This window comes from Hemitrygon akajei, chromosome 27, assembly GCF_048418815.1.
Source record: "Hemitrygon akajei chromosome 27, sHemAka1.3, whole genome shotgun sequence".
NCBI classification, from domain to species: Eukaryota; Metazoa; Chordata; class Chondrichthyes; order Myliobatiformes; family Dasyatidae; genus Hemitrygon; species Hemitrygon akajei.
Genome location: NC_133150.1, coordinates 29792472 through 29820262, shown reverse-complemented (window position 1 = coordinate 29820262; position 27791 = coordinate 29792472). Strand labels below are relative to the sequence as shown.

Sequence of the window (27791 nt, the reverse complement as noted above, 5' to 3'; positions counted from 1 at the left end):
GAATGGTGCCAGGGATGGAACATTTCTGATATGCGTAGAGTTTGGATAGTCTGACTTTTATCTCCCCCCCCCCCCCCCTTATATTAGAAGTAGTCAAGACAGCCCTGATAGAGGTATACAAAACTATGCAGGACGTAGAATGGGTGGACAGTGAGAAATCTCTCCTCACAAGAGAGGTTGTCTAAGACCAGAGGGTAGGTTTAAGATGTGAAGAGGGGATCTGAGGAACTTTTCTCCTCAAATTACAATTTGGAACACATTGCCTGAGAAGGTGGTGGATACAGGCAAACTCTCACAACATTTATAAACTATATGGATGGCCACTGAAGTCTCCAAATCCTATTTGACTATGAAGGGAGTGCTGATAATTGTATAGCTGGACACTCTATCCATGTGATAGGCTGAAGGGTCTGTAGTTTGCTGTTTGAGACCAATGATACAAAAATGAATAAGGCAAGACTTCTAATAATCAGCAGTAAATCATTAGACTAGTCCCAGAATCTAATTCACCATAATTTCCCAATCCTTCAATCGTTGTCTCAATTTTCCTAACTCTCTGCATGGGGTACAGCAAACACTCACCATCCTGTGCATGGTGGAAATCTAAAGTCTGCATTTACTCACTCCTAAGCCTGAATCCTGGCTTTGAAAGCTGTTACAATATTGGGGATGATTACGCATGGTAAAAGCATTATTAGTATCTGGTTCAGACAAAGGAAAGTGGAGAAGTTAAGCATCAGGTTTTGGGTTGCTCACAGCTTCATTTTATTGAGTCGCATTGGCAACTGTTCTCTTTCTTCCACATGGAGTCTAATTCTTGTTAAATGTAGACTAAACATTTATGAGAAGAGGGCCTTTAAAAGGAGCTTGAGTTCAAATACAGCCCTCTCTCCCCACAATGAAAACCCCCACCCCACCATCATCATGCCTCCAGGCCCTTCCCAACACAGTGATGCACAGAATGTCAACTGTGCAACAGAGGAGCTCTCTTCCTGCAGCGCTATCTTTCCACTTACAAGGTTCTTGGACTTCTCAATCGAACTAGAATTAAAATGTAGAACAATGTATCAGAAGATAATGCTCTGAGTTTTTCAATTGATACTTACGATTTAAATGTTAGCTTGGTTACCTCCCCTCTCACTCTGAAAGCTGATGGCTGGCTGTTTTGCTGGTTCTGAGCTGCCTCTGAATCAGTGTAGACACTCAAGATCAACAGACACAGAAGGCAGCAAGATGCCAGCTGGCAATCTACTAATTCCTGCATTGTCCCCACAGAGTATCGCATCTGCTCAATAATCCAAGCCCATGCCACTCTGAATGTACGACCCCATCTCCTCACTATCAGCACTCAGAATGTTAAACACTCTCGATAGAAAGAGTTGCTCAACATTCTAACAGAGGTTTTTATTTTTAAAGCTTCAACAGTTAAAAGACCGTAAGTCATGTTACAGGTTACATATGACAATAAGCTATATGAGGAGATTATAAACGGATGACCAACATCTTACTCAGAGGGTCAGATTTTCTGGATTGGTTTAAAGGAGAAAGGAGAGAGGCAGAGAGGATTGAGAAGTGAAGACCAAAGTTTAGGGCAACTTCAGTTGAAGGTATGCTTATCACCCAGTGAAAAAGTGAGCAGACTTCAAAAAGCACTAAAATCTCATGGCGGGAAGTTACAGAGACAGAAAGGAATAAAGCGACAGGTCAGTTTAAAAACAATTCAATTAAGTTTAAATTCAAGAGATTTCAAAGCCTGGAACCAGCAAGATATAAATGCCAGTTGGTACAAGTTAGGAGATGGAAGTAGAATTTTCTATCAGTTCAGATTTATAGATGAGGGTGGCCAGGGCAGCGTGAGAATAGTCAAACCTGGAGCAAACAAAGGATTCAGCAGCAGATTAACTAATCCCAGTGGGAAGGTCTCAGTATTCTCTGGGATACCTTTTACTCTTTAGCTTGGGCTATTCATTTTGAAGAATTCAGAATGATACCTCATTCGTATTAACCAACTCAAGAACTACCCTAGTATGAGTAAGAAATGATCAGACTTTTACCCAATGGATGCAGGGACACCAAAGATGAAGCAAAAATGATTCACAAAGATCAAAACTCTGCAGTTCTAACTATCCGGAAGGATTCTATTTTCATGAAACAGTTCAGTGATGCTACAATGAAGGTCATTAAAATTATGAACTGATTAATAACTGAGATATGCAAAAGAAGTTTTCACCTGGTCAGAGCTGTACCAGGCAACTGTTAATTCCACAAAATCCCTCTTTGCCCGAAAAGAGGGAAGACTGTGGAAATGTTCTCATAGCATGTAGTTGAGGAGATTACTGTAGATGTAATGAAGGTGAACCTAGTTACATACAAGAGTGGGAAAGAAATGGCAATAAGATTGACTACAGTAGATTCTGTGTACAGCGTAAGTTCTAGATTGTTAGCATTTGAGTTGAATGTCATGGTACTCTGCTGTAAATTCTATCTGCTAGTGCCTTTTACTATGCACAGCAGGCTAGAGGGGGTGTATGTCTGCAAAAGTTAGTTAAGTAACTGAGTTAAATTTTACATAAACAGAAAACACCCAACAGAGAAAAGCTCAAACTGAAGGACAAGGCGGTGCAAGTCAGAGACGTGAGTGTATAGATTAAAGAACTTGCTGCACACTCCCCCGAGCTGGCTGCTCAGCGTCAGCAGACGGCGATGCATTGAGCTCAGCAGGGCGAACCTGGATCGGAAGCAACCAGGGTGGAAAAAATCTGGGATCACATCAGAAGCCAAGCTCCATCTCAGCAGATGGCAGGTGTGTGACTCAGAAAGGACCTCTCATAACAGATTCTTCACCCCTTGCTCTCCGTCACGTTACGTTCCTGGGTTTTTGCTTCACAGTTTTATTTCTGGAAAAAGGGTACCACAGGAACGTTAATTCTGTTGGCCAGTATGGTGAACCCCCTATCGCACGTGGCAAAGGGACTGTCTTGATGACTTTACTGTACAAGGGCTTGCCACACACAGTAATTAAGAGATTACGATCTCAGCTGTTCAGTAAGCAATTGATTCATCCACTGGACTCAGCTATAACAGGAAGGAGTTAACTGTTAAAAAAATGCATCTAGAGGAGCAGATTTTGTGAAAGCATTTAAAGTGCCTATGAAAAATTCTAAACAGAACATGCCAAAGACACTCAGCAGGTCAGGAAGCGTCTGTGGAAAGAGAAAGAAAAGCAACCGTTCCACAACAGAAAAGAGAGACTGCAAGTTGGTTTTTAGTTGCAGAGAAGTCTGGGGAAGAATGAACACTTCCCTCCATCACCTTCCTTTCCACTGAAAACTACCTCTTTTGCGTTTCTGATGAAGGACGTTCGACCTGAAACATTATTCAGTTCTTTCCCCATTCATGCCGCCTGACTTGTCGACTATTTTCAGCTTCGTTTCAGATTTCCAGCATCTGCAGTATTTTTGATTTTCATGAGGAACTCTAATTGTAAAATATGACGGATCCTGAACATCCTAGTTTTAGTTCCTTACCAATAATTTAAATGACATTTGAAACAAGTAATCCTCCCGTTTTCAATCTCGATCTTGTTTAAGCAACATTCAAAGACGGCATGCAAGAAACATGAGGCCTGTTCTTTTCTGGAATGTTCCCGGATAAGGTTCAAGGCTTCAACCTCTCAACATCTAGTTCTTGTGCTTCAGCAAGGTGTGTTTTTAGATGTCTAATTAAGTAACATAATTCTGTGTCATGTTTCATGAAATGTAAGAGAAAATTTACAAGGATGTTGCCGGGACTTGAGGACCTGAGTTATAGGGAAAGGTTGAATACGCTATACACTCCCTGGAGTGTAGGAGAATGAGGGGAGATTTATAGAGATATACAAACTTATGAGGAGTATAGACAGGGTAAACACAAGCAGGCTTTTTCTACTGTGGTTGTGTGAGACAGAAACTAGAGGTCATGTGTTAAGGGTGGTGCAAGTATCGATCAAGCGGTCAGCAGAAGTAGGGGATGCAGGTTTGATTACAACGTTTAAGAGAAATTTGGGTAAGTAAGTGGATAAGAAGGGTTTGGAGAGCAATGGTTCACGTGCAGGTCAACAGGATGAGGCAGAATAACAGCTCACCATGGAATAGATGGGCTGAAGGGCCTATTCGTGTGCTGTAGTACTCCATGAATAACTGGAAGCTTGATTCAGCCTCCAAAGCTCTTATGGTGGACAAAGGCAAACCTTACTATATGTCATTGGGTGTTTTATGGAAGAGTTGTTTTAAAAAAACCCGTAAGATTGGGAGGAAAGCAAAGCAGAGACAGCAGAATCCAGGAGGTGACCCAAACAGTCTGACTTAAGTGAAATTGGCTGTAAGCCCAGCCATGACTAGCATCTCCAAAGTAAAACTCATTTTGATTCCTTTAGATAAATAGCAGTTAGATAAATAGGGATAATTTTAGAGAGTTTAAGCCCATTTACAGCTAAAAAGCTCCACGATGCTAATCTAGTCATCTCTTACGTTGAAGAGGGGAGAATATTTCCAACCAAAACATCAGAGCTATTATTGGGACCTAATACTCTGAAGACAAAACTACAAGTATTCTGAAGTTATGTATATATACATTTCAATTGTTGCCCGTATTTTGGTTGCAGTGGAGGCTGTGACACCAATCACAACAATCAAATCAATGCAATGTAATGTTTCAACACAGACCCTTTGAACTTTGCATTTTGCTGAAAGAGTAAAGAGTATCCAATTATTTTAGAGATTTGAATGACGGAATCAAGTTTTTAAGACGCAGACTAAATTATACTGAACAGACTTCACACCGCCACTGATGGACTGATTACGAAGAGGATTAAGAATATTTGCTTACTTTCTCCCAAAGTCTTTTGCAGGAGGTCCTGTTTTGCTTGCAGTTTGGTGATCAGGTTTCTGCCTTCAAAATACTCTTTCAGCTTCTATGAAAAAGAACAGGAAACGACAGTGAACTTCCACAAAAACAGCAAATGATTTGTAGCACCCTCCATTTTAAAATTCACTCTGCTTACGATCCACAAATTGCATGGATATTGTTTAGGGAACTTTCGACTGACCTTGCGCTCCAATATAGCAAGAAGCAAACACTAAAATGAAAAATTAAAGGCAAAAATCTGAACTCACGAAAAGGAACACACAGGCCTAAAGCCCCCGGAGAGAACAGGTGCTGAACCCCTGCAGAGGGAAGAATAGATTCCACCCAACTCTGCCCTAGCTCAAGGACCGTACTCTGTTTAGGAAAGTAGCTTTAAGTCCGAAATTTGGAGGGAAAAGCATGTCACCAGCCCGTGGAGGTGAATCAGCAGATCAGCGCTCGCGGATAGTCTGTGGACACCCACTCCATGTGAACACTGCGAAGACCCAAGCCTACGGATGGGACGTGCAGTCTCCATTCATAGGGGGCCCCACTTTTGAACAATAGCACACAGGCTGCATTCCATGGAGAGGGAAGCAGAATGCCCAAATCATAGATGGGGGGAAGAATGCAATCCATAGGATATTCAAAAGTCCCCAGCCAAAGCAAGGATGCACAAACCCTCAACCTTTGACAAGGAACACACAGACTCCAAGGCCAGCTGATGGCAGATAGTGATGCAGAGATTCCAGGAGAGAGAGAGTGCGCAAGAGAGAACGAGAGAGAGAAAGAGGAAAGAGAAGGGAGGGGGAGAGAGAGGAGAGAGGGGGAGGGGGGAGGGAGAGAGAGAGAGAGAGAGAGAGAGGGAGAGAGAGAGAGGGAGAGAGAGAGAGACAGACTTAGACTCAGAGGATCTAACTCATGGTGGGATACACAGGCAATCTATGGTGCAAGCTCCAATGCAGGGAGAGAGACATACATGTCCCAACTCATGGATGGGAATGCAGAGATAGCAATCCATGAAGATAAACACATATTTCCTTATGTAAGAGGACTTGGTCCTTCGAGCCTATACCAGGCCACAGTGTAACTCCATCCCCCACTATTGGTCTTCCCTGTAATCTGCTCTCTCCATCATCTACACCCAATCCTTTCTTTCACCTTTACACACAGACAGGGGGACATGCACAGACAGAACTGGACAAGGGCTGCAGTAGTTCTGTTGGCTGTGTCACTGCCACGCAACTTTGCTTAAGTGATCATCCCCAGGAGAGTAAATGGCTTCAAGAGAAAATCGGCACCAGAAACATCGCCTCCCTGACACCGTACCGTGAAGTAGAACTGCTCCGTCTCTTGCTGATTAGCTCGCCTCTTGGCAATGCTGGGCTTGCTCATGAAGGTTTCTGAAAGGGTGGACTTGACTGACTCAGTGGAGTTTGTGTACTGGAAGCAGTCGCCCACATCAAAGTCTTCAATGGTGACAATGTCCTGAATTGTTTGTAATGTGGCTTCCATGGTCTTCTTCACCTGTAAAGACAAACCAAATGACATCGTTAATGCAAGAAAATCCATTGTAAAAACTTAGCAAAAACCTACAACTGGATAAGAGTCAGTCTGAATGTGCAGACATTCAAAATCATTAATTAATTTTTTTAGCATTTATCACTTATTCTTTACATTCATGGGTTGGAAATAGGGGTGGTAACATTCCAGGGTTAAAGACTATAAGTTAAGCTTGGTATGAATCTGCAAAGTACTCAAAATATCAGAAACTAGACAGGAACTGTGGGAGAGGTACTAGTGAGTTGGAAACAAACTAATTTGACTACTTTCAATACTTCTGAACAAACAAACCGGGGTAGGTGTAGACCAAATAGCAAATGCCAAGAGTCAATATCAAAGTGGCCCAGTCGGAGGGAACCAACATACTTTCATTAAAAGCAGATCCTGTCTGACCAAACTCTTAAATATTTTTGTGGAAGTGACTTCAAAAGTATACACTGGAAAGTTTCGAGATAGTGAATGTATTCTTCCGTAACATTCAACGTGAATGGTTTCTTCACATATTTAAGGCAATGGATGTGTGGGTAAAACAGGAGGGTGGTCACAAATATTGAAAGAAGGAAGCAAATGAGTTCACAGGCCAGAGAGATGCGCTGAACGGAGGGTACCCAGAGATCACTGTTGAGTGACATCATCAGCAGAATTATCCCCACAACACTACCTAATACACCTCCCCACGTGGAGTGTGATATTCAGTTTTGCCTTCTGCATAATAATAATGACGCATTGACCTTAGAGGGCTTGTGACAAAGCTTACCAGATACCAGAATGATAATAAGGCTTAAAGGCTAAATTAAGACAACAATTCCTTAAATCTGGTACGTAGCTCTTTGAGTTTAGAAGCTTGCTGGAATTTTTAATTATGAAGAAAATCATTTCTCGAGGTTGAATTAAGCAAGATGGGACATAATCTTAAAATAATTGCAAGACTGTTGAGGGCAGAAATCATGACATCTCTATACTTTTCCACACAAATGGTATTAGGAGTCCTGTGTACTGTCATGCTAACACAGTGGATGGTGAAGGTCAGTTGAGTGACTGAGACTGGTCAGTGTTTTGTTAGTAAAGGCCAATAAGGGAATGGAGTTTCAATAGAGTTGGGATATAAATCAACCAGGATCTAACTGACTGTTGGAACAGACCGGAGAAGCTAAATGTTTTGTGCAGTTGCAAAGTGTCAGAGGCATGACTAAGTACAAAGCTGGAGCGATTTAGACTTTTCAGCCTTGAAAGATAGCGAATAAAGTTTTGAGAAGATTAAATGACACTCAGTGGAATAAAAAGAAGGGCAGGGCTGAGTTATTATTCTGCCAGTCCAGAACCACAGGGACACTGATACAAAGTGAGAGAGCCGGGCTGACATCAGGAAGCACCTTTCACACAGAGGGAAAATATTTACTCTCGCTGGAGTCAAGCGGCAGACTGCGTATTCCTCCTGTTATCTGCTTTGCTCTTATCGACCTCAGCCCATGTAGAGCCTGAGCATTGGCACCAGTCTGGTTATGCATGTTACCCATTCAGCCGTGAGAAAATGCCTCCAAGCTATGAATTGGGGCAGTGGCAAGAACCAAGCCAGGGAAGAGCTCAGCCGTTTGGCAGCGGTGCTGCCGAGAGACTCACCTCCTCGTTCTCAATCTTCAGAGTGGCTAACCTGGACTGGAGCTGTTGGCACCGCTGTACCAATTCTCCCTGCACTGGCTGCTGAGCGCACAGGTGAGAAACCTGCAGAGTCGAAAAACCGCAGTTTGAATTGGTGAAAAATAGAGGATGAGCACTTCAACTCGTCTCAACATACAAACTGGAACATCAAGGAGCAACCTGAACGTCACTTACACCCAGCGCAGTGGAATATAATCATCTATGCTGATACAAAGGAGAAACTCCATTGAGCTGAGAGAACACGCGGGATGCTCACCATTGCAAAGGTTTAGTCACATCCTTCCCCCTAGGGATGCGAGGTATCAAAGATCAGTAACTGTACAGAGGACTCCTTGTTCTTATGAGTCTGTTGATCCAAGTTCCAGCACAATTGGGCGTTCTTCATCAAATTCCAAACACACACTGACGCAGACACTTCCCACCATTTGGCACTGAAGCCGATTTTGTGGATTGTTTGGTTTTTTTTGTGTGCGTCTCTGCTCTCAGGATGTAAATGTTGTTGCCAAATTTAATTGTACATTCACTCATTGTGAAGTTGGTTACAGGCTCCATTCTCAAACCACCATCTCACACAGAGCTCTTGGTTGGGACATTCTAAAATAGCAATGGAGCCACATGAGGAAACGGCCAAACTACATCTGTCAGGTTGGCGTGCGGCACAGGAGAGAAAATGGCCCCTAGGAGATCGCTGCACTTTCCTTTGCCTGTGACTGTATCACACTGTAGGAGAATAATGATGGATACAGACTTCCCTTTTTATAAACCTGGTGTACAGTCCTGCAGAGACAAGATTGGTCTCAATACAGTCTTGATATGGAGTTCTGATCAATACAAGTCATTACCTGTGTAACAGTAACTACAGGTCTGCAACAGTATTGTACAAAGACTACAGGTCTATCAGAAATAACAGGAATATTGCGTATTAACCAGCTAGACAAGCACTGTTTCAAGATGGAATTTAGAGAGGTATACTGACCATGTCACCCATGTGTGGCTGGAAATCGAACTTTGGTGGCAAGCAGAAGACAGTGTGGTACAGTTCCATAAGACGCTGTTTGTCATTGGTAGCATCTAGGTTGTCAATGGCGTTCTCAATGATATCCAACCCTTCGTGCTTGGATTGCTCGACATTAAACTCCGCTGACAGGAACGTCCTCATTGCTCGGTTTAGACTGGCATGATACCCGAGATCACAGCACTAAAATAAAGAGTACAGATTAGACCTGTTGCCCGACAGATTTCACAGAATCGCTGTATATTCCCAAATGTAAAAACGGGCCTGCACTTGCACCAGTCTCGGAAGGTATTGAGATAAGTGAATAATTCAACAAAATGTCATTAAAGCATTTTGATTCCATACTTGTATGAACAGAAGAGTTCTAGACCAGGGTAGTTGTGCTGTTTCTCAACAAAATGCTGTTGAAACTTCAAGGCCCAATACATCACAGCTAAAGCCCTCCCACCATTGAGCACATCTACGTGACATGTACAGCATCCATCATCAGAGATCCCCGACCACCCAGGTCATCATCCCTTCTTGCTGCTGCCATCAGGTGGAAGGTACAAGCCTCGCACCACCAGGTTCAAGAACAGTTACCACAAATCAACCATCAGGCTCTTGAATAAAAGGGGATAACTTCACTTGCCTCATCATTGAAATGTTCCCACAATAAATGATCTCACTTCCAAGGACTCTTTATCTCATGTTCTTGTTATTTATTGCTATTTATTTATATTTGCATTTGCACAGTTTGTTGTCTTCTGCACTCTGGTTGATCTTTCATTGGTCCTGTTATAATTACAATTCTATACATTTGCTGAGTATGCCTGCAGGAAACTGAAATGAAACTCGGGGTGATATATGGTGACATATGTTCTTTGATAATAAAATTTACTTTGAACTTAGAACTTCTAGAAATAGTTTAGGAAGGGATCAATACTCTGGAGAGGGTACTAGAAGATTTACTAAAATCGTGTCTGGGGATGAGGGACTCCAGCTATGTGTGAAGCTTGGAAATGTTCAGATTGCTCTCCTTTGAGTAGAGACAGACAGACAGACTTTATTGCTCCCGAGGGAAATTGGGTTTCGTTACAGCCGCACCAATCAAGAATAGTGTAGAAATATAGCAATATAAAACCATAAATAATTAAATAATAATAGTTAATCATGCCCAGTGGAAATAAGTCCAGGACCAACCTATTGGCTCAGGGTGTCTGACACTCCGAGGGAGGAGTTGTAAAGTTTGATGGCCACAGGTAGGAATGACTTCCTATGACGCTCAGTGTTACATCTCGGTGGAATGAGTCTCTGGCTGAATGTACTCCTGTGCCTAACCAGTACATTATGGAGTGGATGGGAGTCATTGTCCAAGATGGCATGCAACTTGGACAGCATCCTCTTTTCAGACACCACCGTCAGAGAGTCCAGTTCCATCCCCACAACATCACTGGCCTTACGAATGAGTTTGTTGATTCCGTTGGTGTCTGCTACCCTCAGCCTGCTGCCCCAGCACACAAAAGCAAACATGATAGCACTGGCCACCAAAGCCTCGTAGAACATCCTCAGCATCGACCGGCAGATGTTAAAGGACCTCAGTCTCCCCAGGAAATAGAGACGACTCTGACCCTTCTTGTAGACAGCCTCAGTGTTCTTTGACCAGTCCAGTTTATTGTCCATTCGTATCCCCAGGTATTTGTAATCCTCCACCATGTCCACACTGACCCCTTGGATGGAAACGGGGGTCACCAGTGCCTTAGCCCTCCTCAGGTCCACCACCAGCTCCTTAATCTTTTTCACATTAAGCTGCAGATGATTCTGCTCGCATCATGTGACAAAGTTTCCCACCGTAGCTCTACACTCAGCCTCATCTCCCCTGCTGATGCATCCAACTATGGCAGAGTCATCAGAAAACTTCTGAAGATGGCAAGATTCTGTGTTGTAGTTGGTCCAAGGAGTAGATAGTGAAGAGAAAGGGAGACAGGACAGTTCCCTGTGGAGCCCCAGTGCTGCTGACCACTCTGTCGGACACACAGTGTTGCAAGCGCACGTACTGTGGTCTGCCAGTCAGGTAATCAATAATCCATGACACCAGGGAAGCATCCACCTGCATCACTGTCAGCTTCTCACCCAGCAGAGCAGGGCGGATGGTGTTGAACGCACTGGAGAAGTCAAAAAACATGACCCTCAGAGTGCTCGCCGGCTTGTCCAGGTGGGCGTAGACACGGTTCAGCAGGTAGACGATGGCATCCTCAACTCCTAGTTGGGGCTGGTAGGCGAACTGGAGGGGGTCTAAGTGTGGCCTAACCATAGGCCGGAGCTGCTCTAGAACAAGTTTCTCCAGGGTCTTCATGATGTGGGAGGTCAATGCCACCGGTCTGTAGTCATTGGAGCCACTGAGGCGTGGTGTCTTCAGTACAGGAACGAGGCAGGACGTCTTCCACAGCACAGGAACCCTCTGGAGACTCAGGCTCAGGTTGAAGACATGGTGAAGGTTACGAGAGAAGGTTACAAGAAGACTTGACATTAACATGTGAAATTTTCTCAGAACCTTTTCATCTTATTAATGAACTCTGGGTATTGCTGATAAGGCCTGTATTTACTGTCTGTCCCTAATTTTATTTTAAGTCAACGATCTGCTATTTGCTACAAATGCTCTGAGTTTGAAAGGGCAGATACTCTAACAGTCAGTTCTTAGGATTTGGCATGCAACCGCTGAAAAACTGGTGATGTGGATTCATTGATTAAATTCTCAAAACAATTGGAAACATGCTTTATCTCCTCGCTGGGGAAAGGGATTAATTAGCTAGCTCTACCAAAGAGGCTCATGGACTCCTTCTATGCCATTTCACCCTCTGATCCTGGTGTAATCCATTTAAGCAGTCATTATGCAAGAACAAGCTGTTCAACATGGTGTTGTTCAAGAGATTTTCAGTGAGAAAATTGAACACCAGATTTCTAACTCTCCTGGAATCCTCAGTATCGATTTCCAATGTGCACCACTGCGCGTGATTGGAAAAAGCTGCAGAGGGTTGCAAACTCAAACAGTTCCATCGTGGGCACTAGCCACCCCAGCATCAAGGGCATCTTCAAAAGTCGATGCCTCAAAAAGGCACAGCATCCTTCATTATGGACCCCTATCACCCTGGCCAAGCCCTCTTCACATTGCTACTATCAAGGAGGTGGTACAGGAGCCTGGACACTCAGGAGGAGTTAGCATGGTTAGCACAACACTTCTCAGCAGCAAAGACCCGAGTACTTTCTGCCATCAGATCTCCTGACGGACAATGAACCAACCTGTGAACACGACCTCACTATTGTTGCTCAGTATTTGCATTCCTTGGTTTAATTTTAAACATATATCCTTCCTACTGTAATTATCATTTTATGTATTGCACTGTGCTGTTGCTGCAAAAACAACCAATTTCACAACCTGTGCCAGTAAGCTTAAACATGATTCAGATTTCACTAAACCCATGCACAGCTAATAAGTATTCAAAAATATTCAACCCTTGGGGTTTTTAATTTTGTAAAATGTTTTGAAAAACTAATAAAAAAAATTTTAAAAAAAATTCAACCTTCGAATGTTTTGCAACTTAAATAAAGCGGAAAACAGTTGTTCGATCATGCAAATGACACATTTCACTGCATGTTTCGATGTAGACATGACAAACAAACTCGAATCTTGAAAAGTCATCCATCCCATTACTTTGCCATTCAAATGCAACAAGGATGTTACATATCTTAATTCTAATCACCCACTTTGCCTACGAAAGATCAATGAAAATTAGTACGAAATTTTCAATTAAGGCCCACTTCCAACATCTTTAGGGCAAGTCTTCCAGATTTTCATTAGCTTTTCTATGAAGCACTATTTCCTGACTTCTTGGAACAGAATATCAAAAAACTGGAGTTGCTGATAAGCTGAAATTTTTAAAAAAAGGAAAATGCTGGCCACCCAGCCATACCAGTGGAAAGGAGAATAGTTCTAGTGAAGGTCTTGAACCAGAAATGTTAACTTTTTCTCATTCCGCAGATGCTATCTGAGTACATGTTTCCAGCTTTTTTATACCACCTCTGAACGGCCTAATTCAAATTTTAAGATTGTAACATATGTTCTGATTTTCAGAGGGACTAATTTATTTCTATTTAAGGTATGAACTGCTTGAATTCATTCGAGAATCTTTTAATTTTTTATGTGATGTAGTATAACCCAGTTGATGCAACCCACCTCCAGAATTTAACCCGTTCACCCCTTTTGAAGATGGTAAAAAGATCGGAAAGGATGTATGCCGTCTAGAAAACTTGGCAAAGTGACTCACATCAAGTAGGTCAGACAGATCGTGGATGTAGTACTTAAAGACGGAGCTGTTGGTAGCCTCCAGCGCCAGGATGTATTCATTTCGTGCCTTGATCGCCTTGAGTTTGTTCTCAGTATACTTTGCCTGACGCTAGGAAAAATAGAACATCAAGAGCAAAGAGTTAAGCATCCTCTGGCACCTGGCACAGGGTTTAAAAGTGGTCTGTATCAGGGTAGGGAAACCTCAGATGGGATTTCAAACCCTGGCTCTAGCAGTAGGGTACCAGTACTTTAAACAAACTGAGTCACATTCAACAGATGCATTATTGCGCATCTGTGATTAACAATTCCAAATTAGAACGTGCCCTCAACTAACTCAATTGGGAAGTGCAACGCATAGAATGGAGGAGTTAAAACAACTGAGGTATCGTAACATCAACTTGGCAGTCAGTCAAACTCTGTAAAAATGACATGAGAGTCAGAGTATAGCCTCCTAGCTCTTTGGTTTTATTGCAGACTCGATGGCATAACCTACTGAATCAGGAGTGAAAAAGCAATTTTTCTGCTGGGAAAACAACAGGATGGCCTTAGATAGAAACATCTTTTGCTCCTAACATAAAACTCTGGTCTACCGCCAACCAATGTGTTTTCATACTTACTACTTCCTGTCTGCACAGGAAGTGACCCAATACAGATCTGGCACTGCTCATTAAAATAAAAGCTGAGTGTGCCTAATCACACAGAAAAACATAAAGTGTCCGAAGGGCAGAACAGCAACGATGTTTCTCGACTTGGGTTGCATTCACTATTGTTAACCCTGCAGATGACTGAGGAACTCCAGCTTGCTTCAGCTAATCAGGAATTGCTCCCTTAACCAGTCATTCCATTCGAAGGATTTCCTGTCATTCTCCTAACACCTCAGGTTTTGCATCACACATGAATGAAGCCTATTTGGACATGACATACCTCATGAGGAGGAAAAGTTTAAAAAAAAAAGAAAAAGAGGGGGAATATGTGGAATAAAAAAAATGCGCAGGCAAAAGAGCCGACAGTGGGAAGAAGATGAGATGGAGAAAGGAGAGAAAAAGAGTCTAAGATGCCAAACCTTCTCCTTCATTTTCTCGATCTTTCGGACTGAGCTGCGTCTCTGGTGCTTTTCCTCGAATCGGATGCTGGCCACTGGATCTGGTGAACGACCTGTTATCCGGTCCTCCTGCTTCACAGATCGACCAATCTGTTTCTCTTCCTGTTTCTCTGCTTCTTTCAGCTTGCCCTCTGCACTAATGCTGTCAGCATTGTACATGTGATAAGTTTTCATAACCTGCAAAGCAAGGACACTTGGTCACAGTGCAGAGTACTCTTTAGCAGTAAGTTTTGCCTTTAAGAAACTTCAGCGTGTTCCAGAAGGAATCTTGTTTGCATATCATCAAATATCTGCATATCTTCACACGGCCTTGGATCACCTGGATAGGCACAGCTGAAACACCATCTATAAATTTGCTGATGATAGAACTATTATTGGCAGAATTTCAGATGGTGACAAGTGGGCGTACAGGAGTGAGTCATATCAGCTAGTTGGGTGGTGTCACAGCAACAACCTTGCACTTAATGTCAGTAACACCAAAGAACTGATTGTGGACTTCAAGAAGGGCAAGATGAGGTAACACTCACCAGTCCTCATAGCAGGATCAGAAGTGGAAAGAGTGAGCAATTTCATGTTCCTGGGTGTCAAGATCTCTGAGGATCTAACCTGGGCCTAACATATCAATGTAGTTACAAAGAAGGCACAACCGGGGTTATATTTCTTAAGGAATTTGAGGAAATTTGATATGCCACCAAAGACACACAGATTTTTACAAATGTACCATGGAGAACATTTTAACTGGCTGCGACATCGTCTGTGGGTTGGGGGGGGGGGGGGGGGGGAGCTACTGCACAGGATCGAAATAAGCTGCAGAGAGTTGTAAACTCAATCAGCTCCATCATGGGCACTAACCTCTGTAGTATCCAGACATCTTCAAGGAGTGATGTCTCAAAAAGGTGACATCCATTATTAAGGACCCCAATCACCCAGGACATGCCCTGTTCTCATTGCTACCATCAGCAAGGGGGTACAGAAGCCTAAAAGCACACCCTCGACAATTCAGGAACAGCTTCTTCCCCTCTGCAGTGCGATTTTTGAATAGATATTTAACCCATGAACTCTACCTCACTACATTTTTTATTTCTATTTTTGTATTACTTAGTTAACTATTTCATATATATATTTACTGCAATTCACAGTTTTTTCCTCTAATAATTAGGAATTGCATTGTACTGCCACCACAAAGACAACAATTTCAGGACATATGCCAGTGATATTAAACCTGATTCAGATTCTGATTGACAGGGCAGGTCAAACCGGTTATATACAGAATAAAGTTCTTTCCACAATGCTACATAAAACACTGTCAGGGAAGAGACCAGTATTAGGTACAGAATAAAGCTCTCTTGCTATTTAAAATTACTAAACATCTTAAAGTAGGGATCAATTTCCGCTGCAGATTTGAATATATTAAAAACTGGCTTTCATTTCATTCTCGACCCTTACAGCTAGCAAACTAAGGAGCCCTCAAACCCATAATATTCAAGGGAAGGCAGATGTATAATGGAATTCTATTGTCATCTGGATCTGTGCAACATGTGGAGTAGGTGTTCCAAATGAAAGGGCAGGCATGTTCTTGATCAACAGTGGAAAAAATATTGCTTTTGTAAATTCTGCCAAACAGGACCAGTGTCATTCAATAAAACTATTATTCGAGACTTGTGTAATTAACCTTTGGGTTGAGTGTGCTGCCCAAAAATTGCCTTTGCAAAAAAGAAGAAATAATCTGAAGAGGTGGGCTGGATATTTGTATGTCAAGTCGTAGGGTGGGCAGTAAAACATGAAGATGTTGTTCAACCTCAACCCTGATCTGCCAATTGAAAAGACAATGGCTGATCTGCATTTCAGCTGTTTAACCATAATCCTATGGATTAACCATGTTTAACCATAATACCCTCGCTAAAGTAAACAAACTACTCAAGATACTGTTCACAGTTTCTTTTCAGCAGGTGGCAGCTACTCTAAGTCCTCATTTCCCCATGTGCCGTGAGGCGTTATGGTGGCTGCTGGTACAGCAGGTAGTGCTACCACTCCACAGCCCTAGTGACCTGGGCGTGATTTTGGCCTCTGTCAATCCTTTTGTGACGTCTATGTATTCTCCCTGTGATCTCATGGGTTTTCCAAGGTACACTAGTTTCCTACCACATTGTATACATGTGCTGGGTGACAGGGTAATTGGTTACTGGGTGGGGCAAGAGCGTGGTTGGGGAATCAGTGTGACAATTATGGCCATATGAAAAAGAACATGTGATCAAGAAGTGAGTGGGATAAGGAATTTGCTTTGAGAACTGACAGAGACGTCAAAGTTCAAAGTTCATTTATTATCAAAGTACGTATGCTTTATACAACCTTGAGATTTGTTTTCTTGCAGACAGCTGCAAAACTTAATGGGCTAAATGGCTTCTTTCTCTGGTATAAGAAAGTAAGTAAAATATGAACACAAGGGAGTCTGCAGATGCTGGAAATCTAAAGCAACATAGACTGAACGTTGAAGGAACTCAGCAGGTTAGGCAGCATCCATGGAAAAGAGGGAACACAGAGGGGTCTTAGCCCAAAACAGCGACTATTTACTCTTTTCTATGGATGTCGCTGACCAGCTGAGTTCCTCCAGCACTCAGTCTGTGCTACGAGATGATGGCTGAGTTCAAATTCTATGGTTCTGTTACTAGACACTGTCAATTACAGGAAACATTTGCCCATATTGTATCTTGTCATCTCCTTCAACTATTCTAAATACTTTTTAGGGTGTGTTTCAAAGTATGTAACACTTATTTTGAATACCAAAGGTGTGTCGAAGAAAACTTATATATAAGGAACAGCTGTTCCCCTCACAATAGCATTTATTTCACTTAAAGTTATAAAACTGTTATTGGAAACCACATTTTGAAATATCGCTGCTGAAAATGAAGAATTAGATTTTAATATGTGATTTTAATATATTGGTAGAGATACATTCAACCCCAAACCAATGTTTGCTGTTATAACCACGTGGTTACAACTTGTGTTGTTGAGTAATTCTGGATTTGTAAAATAAGCGTATCTGTAGCATGATTTTCTCAGATATTGTGTAAGTACCTTTTTGGGAAAGTAACCCAGCTACTATGGAGATGGAAAGTAAGCAGTCCTTGGTTGGATGGGCAGATTCCATAACTATGTGTGTGTGTGTGTGTCTCTCTCTCTCATATATATAAAATTTATTTATTTATTATCAGGCTCAGCAATCAAGCCCATCAAAGCTCTTGAACCTAAGAGTATACAAAATATGGGTCTTAAAACATAAGCATTTGGCATTTCATTCTGTTACTCCTTCACTCTTTTAATTCACCTTTCTCCCAAATAACGTCTTCAAATGAAGCTGTTCTGTTTGAAGTACAAATGAAGAACACAAATTGGTTTGCTGGTATTAATTAATTTTTCCCATATTTCATGGTCTCACGGTCCACTGCGTTCACTGTTTATTACGCTGTTGCTTACACTGGGAATGCCAAATGGAACACCTCACTTCTGTCGCTGTAAATCTTTACTTACCTCTATATGTCCTCTCTGCCCTCAGCTTCTTGCATTGCTATTCCAATGAAGTTCAACGTAAATTCAGGCAACAGCAAGGCACCGTTCAATAAAACACGTTAATAGCCTTCTCTCTCTTTTCATTATATCTTGGCACTTGTTTTATCGCTAGTAGCTACCTATTCTGATAAAAAATTATTAACATGAAAAGTTAACTCTTGTTCTCTCTCCCGAGGTGCTGCCCGATTTGCTGAGCATAACCAGCACTGTCTTATCCATTAAACCTGCTTCTAAATAAGTCAAATGTCCTGCTTTAATGTATCATTAAGAAGTATTTCAAATAAATGGGCTAATTAGTACATTTAAATAGGCAGCCAGGAATTAAGTACCAATGCTACACTAAATATAGCACAACAGAGGGAATTAAACTCCCAGATGTTAAGCAGTTTTTGAGACATCAAATTATAAGCAGAAAATGCTGGAAATATTCAGCAGGTGAGACATCAGAGAAACCAGGAATGTGAAACATAATCTCCACTTGTCTTTTCACAGCTGCCTGACATCCAGCATCTCGCCTTAACGTTAGATTTCGTGTATCTGCAGTTTTATTTTGGTTTTTAGATTTACTGAACTGGAAGCTCTGAAATTTAGAGAAAATTTGTCAAGGACTCTGTAAGGAGTTTGTACGTTCTCCCCGTGACTGTGTCGATTTCCTCTGGAGGCTCCGGCTTCACACCCCCCACCCCACAGTCTAAAGGCATCCCAGATGGTAGGTTATTTAGTCATTGTAAATTGTCCCATGATGAGGCTGGGGTTAAATCGCGGGATTACTGGTTTGAGATCTTACTCCACGCCATATCCCAATAAATGAATAAATAAACAGTTGATAATCACAGATTAATTCACTGAGGTGAGGGGAGAATGCACCACGGTCATGGAAAATCAATCACTATATTTTATTGGAATATCTCTGCAATTTGATCAAGGAATCGTAATTTGTCGACAGCCCAAGCTGTTTAGTTTCCATTTTCAAGAAATTATAAAATAGATATTGTTTTACTAGTTAACAATTGCTATTAATTACAAAGATTAAATAATTAACTTTAATTACAGCCATTAAATACTAAATAAGCAATTAATGCCATTGAACACTTAAGGGCCACAGTGGGAGGCACTCTTACTTCAATGAGTAGTTTGGGAGTTCAAGTCCCAGTTCAGGTGTCTTATGATTTTTTACTTTCTTACCGGCTGTTAAAATCAGCCCTGGTCTGTCTTATTCTGTCAAACTCTGGTATGACTACCTTATTCCCACCCCTGCCCAAATGCACCACAAAGCACTTTGCTGGCTATGAAGCACTTTCCTCATCTTGAAAGGTGCTCTTAAGTGCAAACAATTTTTGAAACAATTCTCTTATCCAGCATTCCTCCCTTAGCTATCTGCAAACAGAACATGATGTCATTTTCCTCACTTGTTGTTTGCTGGACCTTGTTGTGCACTCTATATATTTTGCGAGGCTGACCTCCGTGCTTATGACAAAGTCAAGTGCACAAGAGCAATGATTAACTTACTGAGGCCCGAACAATCCTTGGTGACAGCATTGGATTATAATCCAACAACTGAATTCCAGTCTAGATGGGGGAGTCCCTAACCTGTCATCTCCCATCTCCCAAATCAATCTCCAGAGCCTTCAGTTTGTGAATATATTGTGAATGTTATGAGCAAACCATTAGGCAGCCAAATGCCTTCAAAAACGCCATCAACTTCCAGAAAAATGTGAATATTAGCCCTCCAAACAAATCATAAACAGGAGAAAATCTGCAGATGCCGGAAATCCACGCAACGTACACAAAGTGCTGGAGGAACTCAGCAGGCCAGATAGCATCTATGGAAAAAAGTACAGTTGACGTCCCGGGTCGAAACCCTTCGACAGGACGTCATCCCAAACAAATCATTCCATAAACAAGTACATTGAGGATATACTGTTGCAAGTACCAAGAAAGTGTAAAGCATGTAGACAATTAATATTCGAAGATGATGTAGATGCACTGATTCAGAAACTACTGGAAGGGTCTTACTGGAAATACACAGGGGAGGAGAACTATTTTCCATGTAGGGTGAAGACTGAACATGCCCAGATCATTCCAATCAAAGTCACCACGAATAAAAGAGAATTAAAAGGCCTGCAATTCTATCACTTCTGCTGACATTGAGTCTGACAGACCATCAAATGGACCTTCTAAACACACATCTGCGGAGTCCACAACCCCACCACCCATCTCGCTAAAACCCAACCACGCCACACTCGCCCAGTGATAACCAGCAATCCTTATAAGGATGAGCCAGCTTCCAACATCTGTGTCATAGTCACAGTTCAGGGTCAGAGAAATAAGGGTGGGACCCGAAGCCTACGAGGAAATCCTTCATCCATACCAGTGTAACTTAATATAGTCAATGACTGTTTTTCTTTTAAAAGAGTAATTGTCCATATGTTTCTGTTTTCAAGAGACAACTATATCAAAGGATAACAATTAAAACACCGTAATCAAAGTGCTCATTTGGCACAGGACACATGGACAGTGATTTCAAACATTTAAATAAAGGAAAATTACATCAAATAGTTATATGATCCCCCTCATTAGATCAGGCTATGTGTGGCCAGGTCCCTGAGGGGGATAAGAGTAGGAGGCAGTCTAGTCATTGGTTTACAGAAATTGCATACTTCCACACCGAAATTCAGCTGACTTATTGTAGGAACACTACAACAGAAACTCATATGGAACAGCGATGCAGCCAGAGCCAAATGTAATTGCACAATCCATCAAGTTTTATATCTCCAAGGCCAGTGTCATCATGCTAAGTCTTTCAGTGCGAGGCAGAATAAATATCTGAAACTTCCAGTAAATCTGCAGCTGAGAAAATGGGATTCTGATAGAGAGAAATATGACAATAATTATTTCCAAGTCATTTCATATAATTCTGGAAATTCAAACGGATTCTGTTCAACAGAACACTAAAACAGTGTAAATGGTGTCGAAGATGATGCAAAATTGCAGGTGGATCTTGATCAGTTAGGGATATCGGCTGAGGACCGACTTTCCATCCGGGGTTGGATTTGTACAGAGAATGGGGAGCATTATGAAAAGAGTTCCACTAGGGGTGGAAGTGCATAGGTTTGCTGAAAGTGGCATCACAAGTAGATAGGATGTGAAGGAGGTGTTTCTCACGCGGGCCTGGGAAGTAATGTTGAGGTTACATAAGATGGCGGTGAGGATGTTCTTAATGTGTGTAGATTTGATTGCCCTGTTATACAAACACGCTTGTAGAAAAGTTGTCACTAAACCAGAAAGAATGCAGAAAAGATTTACCAGGATACTGCCTGAACTTGGGGGCTTGAATTACAAAGAGAGGTTGCACAGACTACAACTTTATTCCCTGCAACAAAGGAAATTGAGGGGTTAGTTGACAGAATTATATAACACCATGAGGGGCACGGGTGAAAACACAGAATCATTTTCGCAGGGAGAGGTGCTAAAATCATGATGGCACAAGTTTAAGATTAGAGATCAGAGATTTACAATGGCTATCAGGGCGGCTTCTTCACACAGGGAGTGGTGGGGATTCAGAATGAGCAGCAATTTGAGGTTTCTGGGTGGCAACATCTCTGAGGATCTATTCTGGACCCAACATATCGATGCAGCTACAAAGAAGGCACAATAGCTGTTATATTTCTTTTGGTGTTGGAGAAGATCTGGCATACCACCGAAGACAATTGCAAATTTCTACAGCTGTACCACAGAGAGCATTCTAACTGGCTGTATCATTGTTTGGTATGGGGAAGGGGGCTACTGCACAGGATAAAACTAAGCTGTAGAGAACTGTAAACTTAGCTCCATCCTGGGCACTAGGCCTCTGTTGAATCCAAGACATTTTCAAGGAGAAATGCCTCAAAAAGGCGGTGTCCATCATTAAGGATCCCTATTACCCAGGCCATGCCTTGTTCTCATTGCTACCACCAGGGAGGCGGTACAGGAGCCTGAAGGCACGCATTCAATGATTTAGGAAAGGCTCCTTCCCCTCTGCCATCTGATCTCTGAATGGACATTGAACCCATGAACACTACCTCACTACTGTTTTTAATTTCTATTTTTGGAGGAGGGCACATTAGCAACATTGAAAAATCATCCAGGGTAGATGGACAGCAGAGATTTAGAGGGCTATGGATGAAGCGTGTGCAGACGGGACTGGCTCACTGGGCAACAGGGTCAGCAAGGTTGAGCTGAGCCAAAGGGCCTGTTCTTATTCAGTATGATTATGATATTTGATAAGACATTTATATATCCATCACATTTCAAATTCAGATGTCTATTAAATGTATTTGTTTCCATGTATCATTGCTTTTGAACCATTCTACGGAAATTAATCCACGTCGTATGCTGGGTTTAACTATTGTTGGTCACGTTAAGGACAACTACATTGTCAAAGTGTAATGCCAGACTGGATCCCACCAACTTGAGTCCCATGGTTACCTTCTATCATTTGATATGACTCCTCTACCACAGTACTGACTACTCCCTTCCATCCACTCTCCCAACACTATCTGATTAACACTGCCCCCAGTATCTCAACGTCCAATGTTCCCAACTCCCTGATTGCTCCACCTCTCCTCGGCTCTTGCTGCTGCCACCTAGTCCATTGATACCTCAGCTCTCTAAATATGCTAACACCTCACGGTCCCTTTTTATGAGGTATCAACCTTTTAATCTGCGTTTCGGCTCCTTCGAGTTCCTCCAACAGGGTCCCTGATCTCCACCAAGCCTAACAAGGCACCACTTCCACAAAAGCCAACCCCCTGACCTCCAACCACACAGGTCCTAATAGAGCTCCTATCAGCAGCCTTTTCTGTCCCTGGGTAGTGCGGACTCATTTGTTACTGAAGTCTGCGGTGGTGAGCCTTCAACCAAAACACTCATTAGCATGCCACACTGCAACTGTGCAGAAATCTATAACAGTACACTAGGTCGTTGTAGTGACTGCAGCTTCTTTACTCAAAACTTGAAATTTTCCAAAATGGTTAAATTGTAATGTCACAAGGTACAACATTTGCATCATTTAATGGACCTGTTCCATCAATCTTTCTTCTTCCAGAGCCCATATACACTTAAGGATTCTACTCAACCACTTTTCTTCCATATCCTCTGCTAATATGAGCACTAACTTGACCCATCCGTTCAATCTCTGTCACAGTAAGGCTAACCACAACTATTTTATTATTTAGCCCTCCTTGCCATTTAATCTCCTGATCAAAAAATTCTATATAAATGCTCCGGTCTACAAAGGTAATCAAGCTCCACTGACTTAAATTACGCATATCAATCAGAATCAGATTTAATATCATCGGCATATGTCACGAAATTTCTATTTGCAACAGAGACATGGATGGCAGAGGGGAAGAAGCAGTTCCTGAATCACTGAGTGGGGGCCTTTAGGCTTCTGGACCTTTTCCTGATCGTAGCAACGGGCACAGGATGTGAACTGGGTGATGGCGGTCCTTAATGGCAGATGCTACCTTTTTGAGGCCTCGCTTCTTGAAGATGTCCTGGATACTTAACCAAACAGCCATTTTACAGGGAATTTGAATCACAAGGATAGCTGAGGAGCATTGTCAACCCAGGAGAGGGAAAGTTGATTTGGCATTTTCTTGTTCATGTCCTTCGCCTGCCTTCTGTGGTCTCTAGAACAACTTTCCTCAGCCAGCTAATAATGGTGGACACAGCATCGACCTTGGTCTAACAGAAGAGGGCATCAATCTCCTTCTCTTCCTTCAATGACTGTCAAATTAAATGTCATCATAGCTAAAAGCGTCTGACACTTATTTCATTAAAGAAACCAGGAAAGGTAAGCAAGATTGCTCCACCGATACAATATTCATTACGATAAATTGCCTTTCTGTAGAATTCCTTACAAAGATATCTCAAGTAAGTTATATAAAGAGGAATGCAAACACAGTGAACAAGCGTGAGGGTAGGAGAGGGAAACAGAGAGAGGAGGGTAGGCAAAAGGGAGGGAAGAATTCAGAATCATGTTTAATATCACTAGCATACTGTATGTTGTGAAATCTGCTAACTTTGCGGCAGCAGTTCAATGTAATACTTGATAAATATAGATAGTGAATCACAGTATGTATATACCGTTTGTGTATATTAAATACTTAAATTAAGATAAGTAGTGCAAAAACAGAAATTATTAAAAAAGTAGTGAGCTAGTGTACTTGGACTCAACATCCATTTAGGAATCGGATGGCAGAGGGGAAGCTGTCCCTGAATCGCTGAGTGTGTGCTTTCAGGCTTCTGTACCTCCTTCCTGATGGCAGCAACAAGAAGAAGGTGGATGACAAAAGAGAGTGGGCATTATTTTGGAAACTGGGAAATGACGAGATGGAATGACACAGGAGAGTGAAGAGAATGAGGTTGGGCTGGTGACAATGTATGAAGAGGGACTGAAAACAGAGACAATAAGGCTGAAGTCAAAAAAGAAATCTGGAGCAACAAATCAGGTGGAATCTCTGTGGAACTCGGAGCTCAAGCAACATCTTTGGAGGCAAAAGGTGCAAGTCATTATTTGAGGTCAAGACTCTGCACTGGGACAGTAAAAGTTCGAAGAGCTGAATAGTTTCAGAATGCAGCAACATAGTGACAGAACAAGCAGCTGGTGAAAGTTAACATGAAGAGGGCAGCAAAAAGGGGGTTAAAGGAATTCTTGTTAGAAGAGATGGGCAGAGTACACAGACAATGTCTGCAATTACCAATGACCAAAGATCAAGAACAAAATGAAAACACCCAAAATATAATTAAATGTTAGTATAGACAGCAAATTTTCCAGACAGTTCAAAGCACGAATGAAGTGATTAGAACAGAGACTATATGAACATTTAAAAGCAGACATGCTTGTGTCACTCTAAAATCATTGTGGAGAACATTACAGGTGGATCTATTTTTTTTAGTTGATATTGGAGTTATCTTTCCATAAGCAGTCATTAGGTAAATGCATGCGTGAAATAATCTTAAAGGTCAGCTTCTCAGGAGTGGAGCGTGAACACCTGTGCCTTTATCACCCACCTCGCCTCAGTTACTCCAAAACATCCAATTATGAAATTAAGCCTCGCCTCCACACCTTTCCAAACACATTCCTTCAACATCTCTTTTGAAAAACTTAATGTGACTCCTTTGTTCAGAAAAGGAGAAAGGAAGAAGGTACAGAATTCAACTATTAGTGAGAAGGTGTGAGAGTGAACAATCCAAGAGGAAATGGCCAATCATTTAGGAAATTTGAAGATAATGAAACCTAGTCACTACAGTTTTATACAAGTTAAACTAACACTTGTTCGAATTCTCTGAGGATAAACCAGGGAGAATTGATAGAGAAAATGTAGATTTAGATCTCCAAAACACATTTGACAAGATGCTCTATGAGAGGTTGGTGCAAAATCTGAAAGCCCACAGTACTGTTGGGACCTATTACGTTAGAACTGGATAAACAGGTCCTTTTCAGATAGAATGTGGTAACTATTGGAGTACCACAAGGATTAGTTCTTGGCGCACACAACTGTTCACTATTTACATGATTTTCTTCTGGTGGAAGGGACATTTTGTAAGGCTTCAAAATGTGCCCATGATAGAAAAATAGAAGGGCATGTTATGATAAGGATGCTGTTAATTTGCCGTGGGATATAGTCAGATTGAGTGAGTGGGCAAATGACTGGAAAATAAAACATAACCTGCAGAAATTTGAGATCGTGCACTTTGGTAGGAAAAAGCAACATGCAGATTGTTATCTAAATGGTGAGAGGCTGCATTTGAGTAAAGTGTAGAGGGGCCTAGAGACTCTGGTGCATGAGTCTCAGGACACTAGAAAGGCAAATGGTATTTTGACATTTATTACAGAGGTTCGAATTTAACAATAGGGAGGTTTTGTTGTAATTGGAAGAGGAGCGAAGTAATGATGGCGCTAAGCGGCAACTCCTTTGCCTGCATCTTCGGAAACAGCTCCATTTCCATCTTTAATATCTTTATTTTTCCTTTTCAGGGTTCTTTTGAAGACCCTGACCTGCAGTTACACGCTGACTTTGTGGGAATGGGAGCCACTCTCGGTGTTTCATAACTGGCCGTTCTTTGGCAAGCCAATGGCTCGGCCTAAGAGTTCGGCTCGGCTTTGGAGGCCTAGGATCTTGGGGCTCTGGAGACAGACAGATCAAAGGTCAGTGTCATGGCAGGAGACCTGTGTGTCATCAGGGGAGTCAGAATGTCTACCGCTGTGTGCCCAGAGACTTGAGATCTTTGAGCACAGAGCTTGGAAAAAAACATCGTAATGGACTTTTAACATCATAAACCAGCGAGTTATTTACTATGTCTCCCCGCTCGCTTTGAAACAGAGCCACCTCTTCCTCCCTTATTAGGGGGAGAGGGAGAGAGCGCCTGTGGTATGTCGAATGTCGGGTGAACGAGTAGTCTTTGGGGTAACTGCAAGTCTGTGTCTTTGCTGTTGCTTTGCTCACGCTTGAGTGCTCGGTGGCGGGAGCCGATGCTTTTTTTTGCTGCTGGGGGGAGGGGGGAATGTTGCTCGTTGTCGCTTACGCACGGGAGGGAAGGGAGCTGGGGGGACTTTGGGGTTCTAACATTTAACTGTCGTTCATTATTTGGGGCACTCTGAACTACTCTGTCTTCGTGGATGTTTGCGAAGAACAAGCATCTCCAGACGTATATGGTATACATTTCTCTGACACTAAATGTACCTTTGAAACCTTTGAATTATCCCATATGGCCATCATACCTCATAAGGAATACTGCATAGTTTTGGATCCCCTTACCTAAAATGAATACTGTAACACTCAAGGCTATATAAAGGAGCTATACAAAGCCTAATTTCTGGGACAAGAGGCTTGCCCTACCAAGAGTAACCAAAAAAAATGGACCCGTATTCCTTAAGGTTTTGAATAATGAGAGGAGGCCTTAATCAAATAGATCCCGTTTAATCAGGACTAGTACATTTTGTCTCAATTAAGTGGCTGACTCAAAAAGCCAAAGTTTCATGGAAATAGTTACAAAGATATAGAAAAGACAAACTACCATTTAATTGAGTAACAAATTATGTATTTAAATGAAATACAGAACAAATTAGACCACTACCAATACTTCTACTGTACTACAAAACTGTGTTCCTAATCGTTATTGACGGAGGAATTCATCCAGTGTACAGTGTTGTGTTCTTTTGATTGAATGTAAATGAACAAAATCAACGTAGACATCTAGTGCAAACAATGGACTGACTTCATGCAATGCTTCTGACAATTGCATTCTCCAAATTTTCATTTTCATTTAACATTCAAGATGGTTGTCAACATCTTCAATTTCATCTTAGTCCCTATCTTGTTAAAGCTGTTAAATCGTTTAATTTTCACTACCGGCCATTTCTGGCATCTCCAAGCCTGAATGCTTGAAACCGCGCTGAGCAAATCTGTTGCGAATTGTTTTACTGCTTATTTCTTGCCAGCTATCAGTGACAAAAATCACTGCTTTTTGAACACAAACACTCTATTTAAAAACTCAAACAAGAGAAAATCTGCTGATGCTGGAAATCCAAGCAACACACACAAAATGCTGGAGGAACTCAGCAGGCCAGGCAGTATCTATGGGAAAGAGAGTACAGTCTACGTTTCAGTCTGAGACCCTTTGGCAGGACT

The 27791-nt window shown here is 41.9% G+C and overlaps 1 protein-coding gene across 3 annotated transcripts in view; it reads right to left on the bottom strand.

The window, feature by feature from the left end:
* The window catches only part of srgap2 (SLIT-ROBO Rho GTPase activating protein 2), a 189883-nt gene that overhangs the window by 36913 nt on the left and 125179 nt on the right, over window positions 1–27791 (bottom strand). For all 3 annotated transcript variants that reach the window (XM_073030533.1, XM_073030535.1, XM_073030536.1), the window contains 6 exons: window positions 14509–14724; window positions 13426–13554; window positions 9083–9304; window positions 8068–8169; window positions 6214–6411; window positions 4867–4951 (listed from right to left, as the gene is read on the bottom strand). In XM_073030533.1, coding sequence (XP_072886634.1) covers window positions 4867–4951; window positions 6214–6411; window positions 8068–8169; window positions 9083–9304; window positions 13426–13554; window positions 14509–14724 — 952 coding nt within the window. The remainder of the gene's footprint in view (window positions 1–4866; window positions 4952–6213; window positions 6412–8067; window positions 8170–9082; window positions 9305–13425; window positions 13555–14508; window positions 14725–27791) is intronic.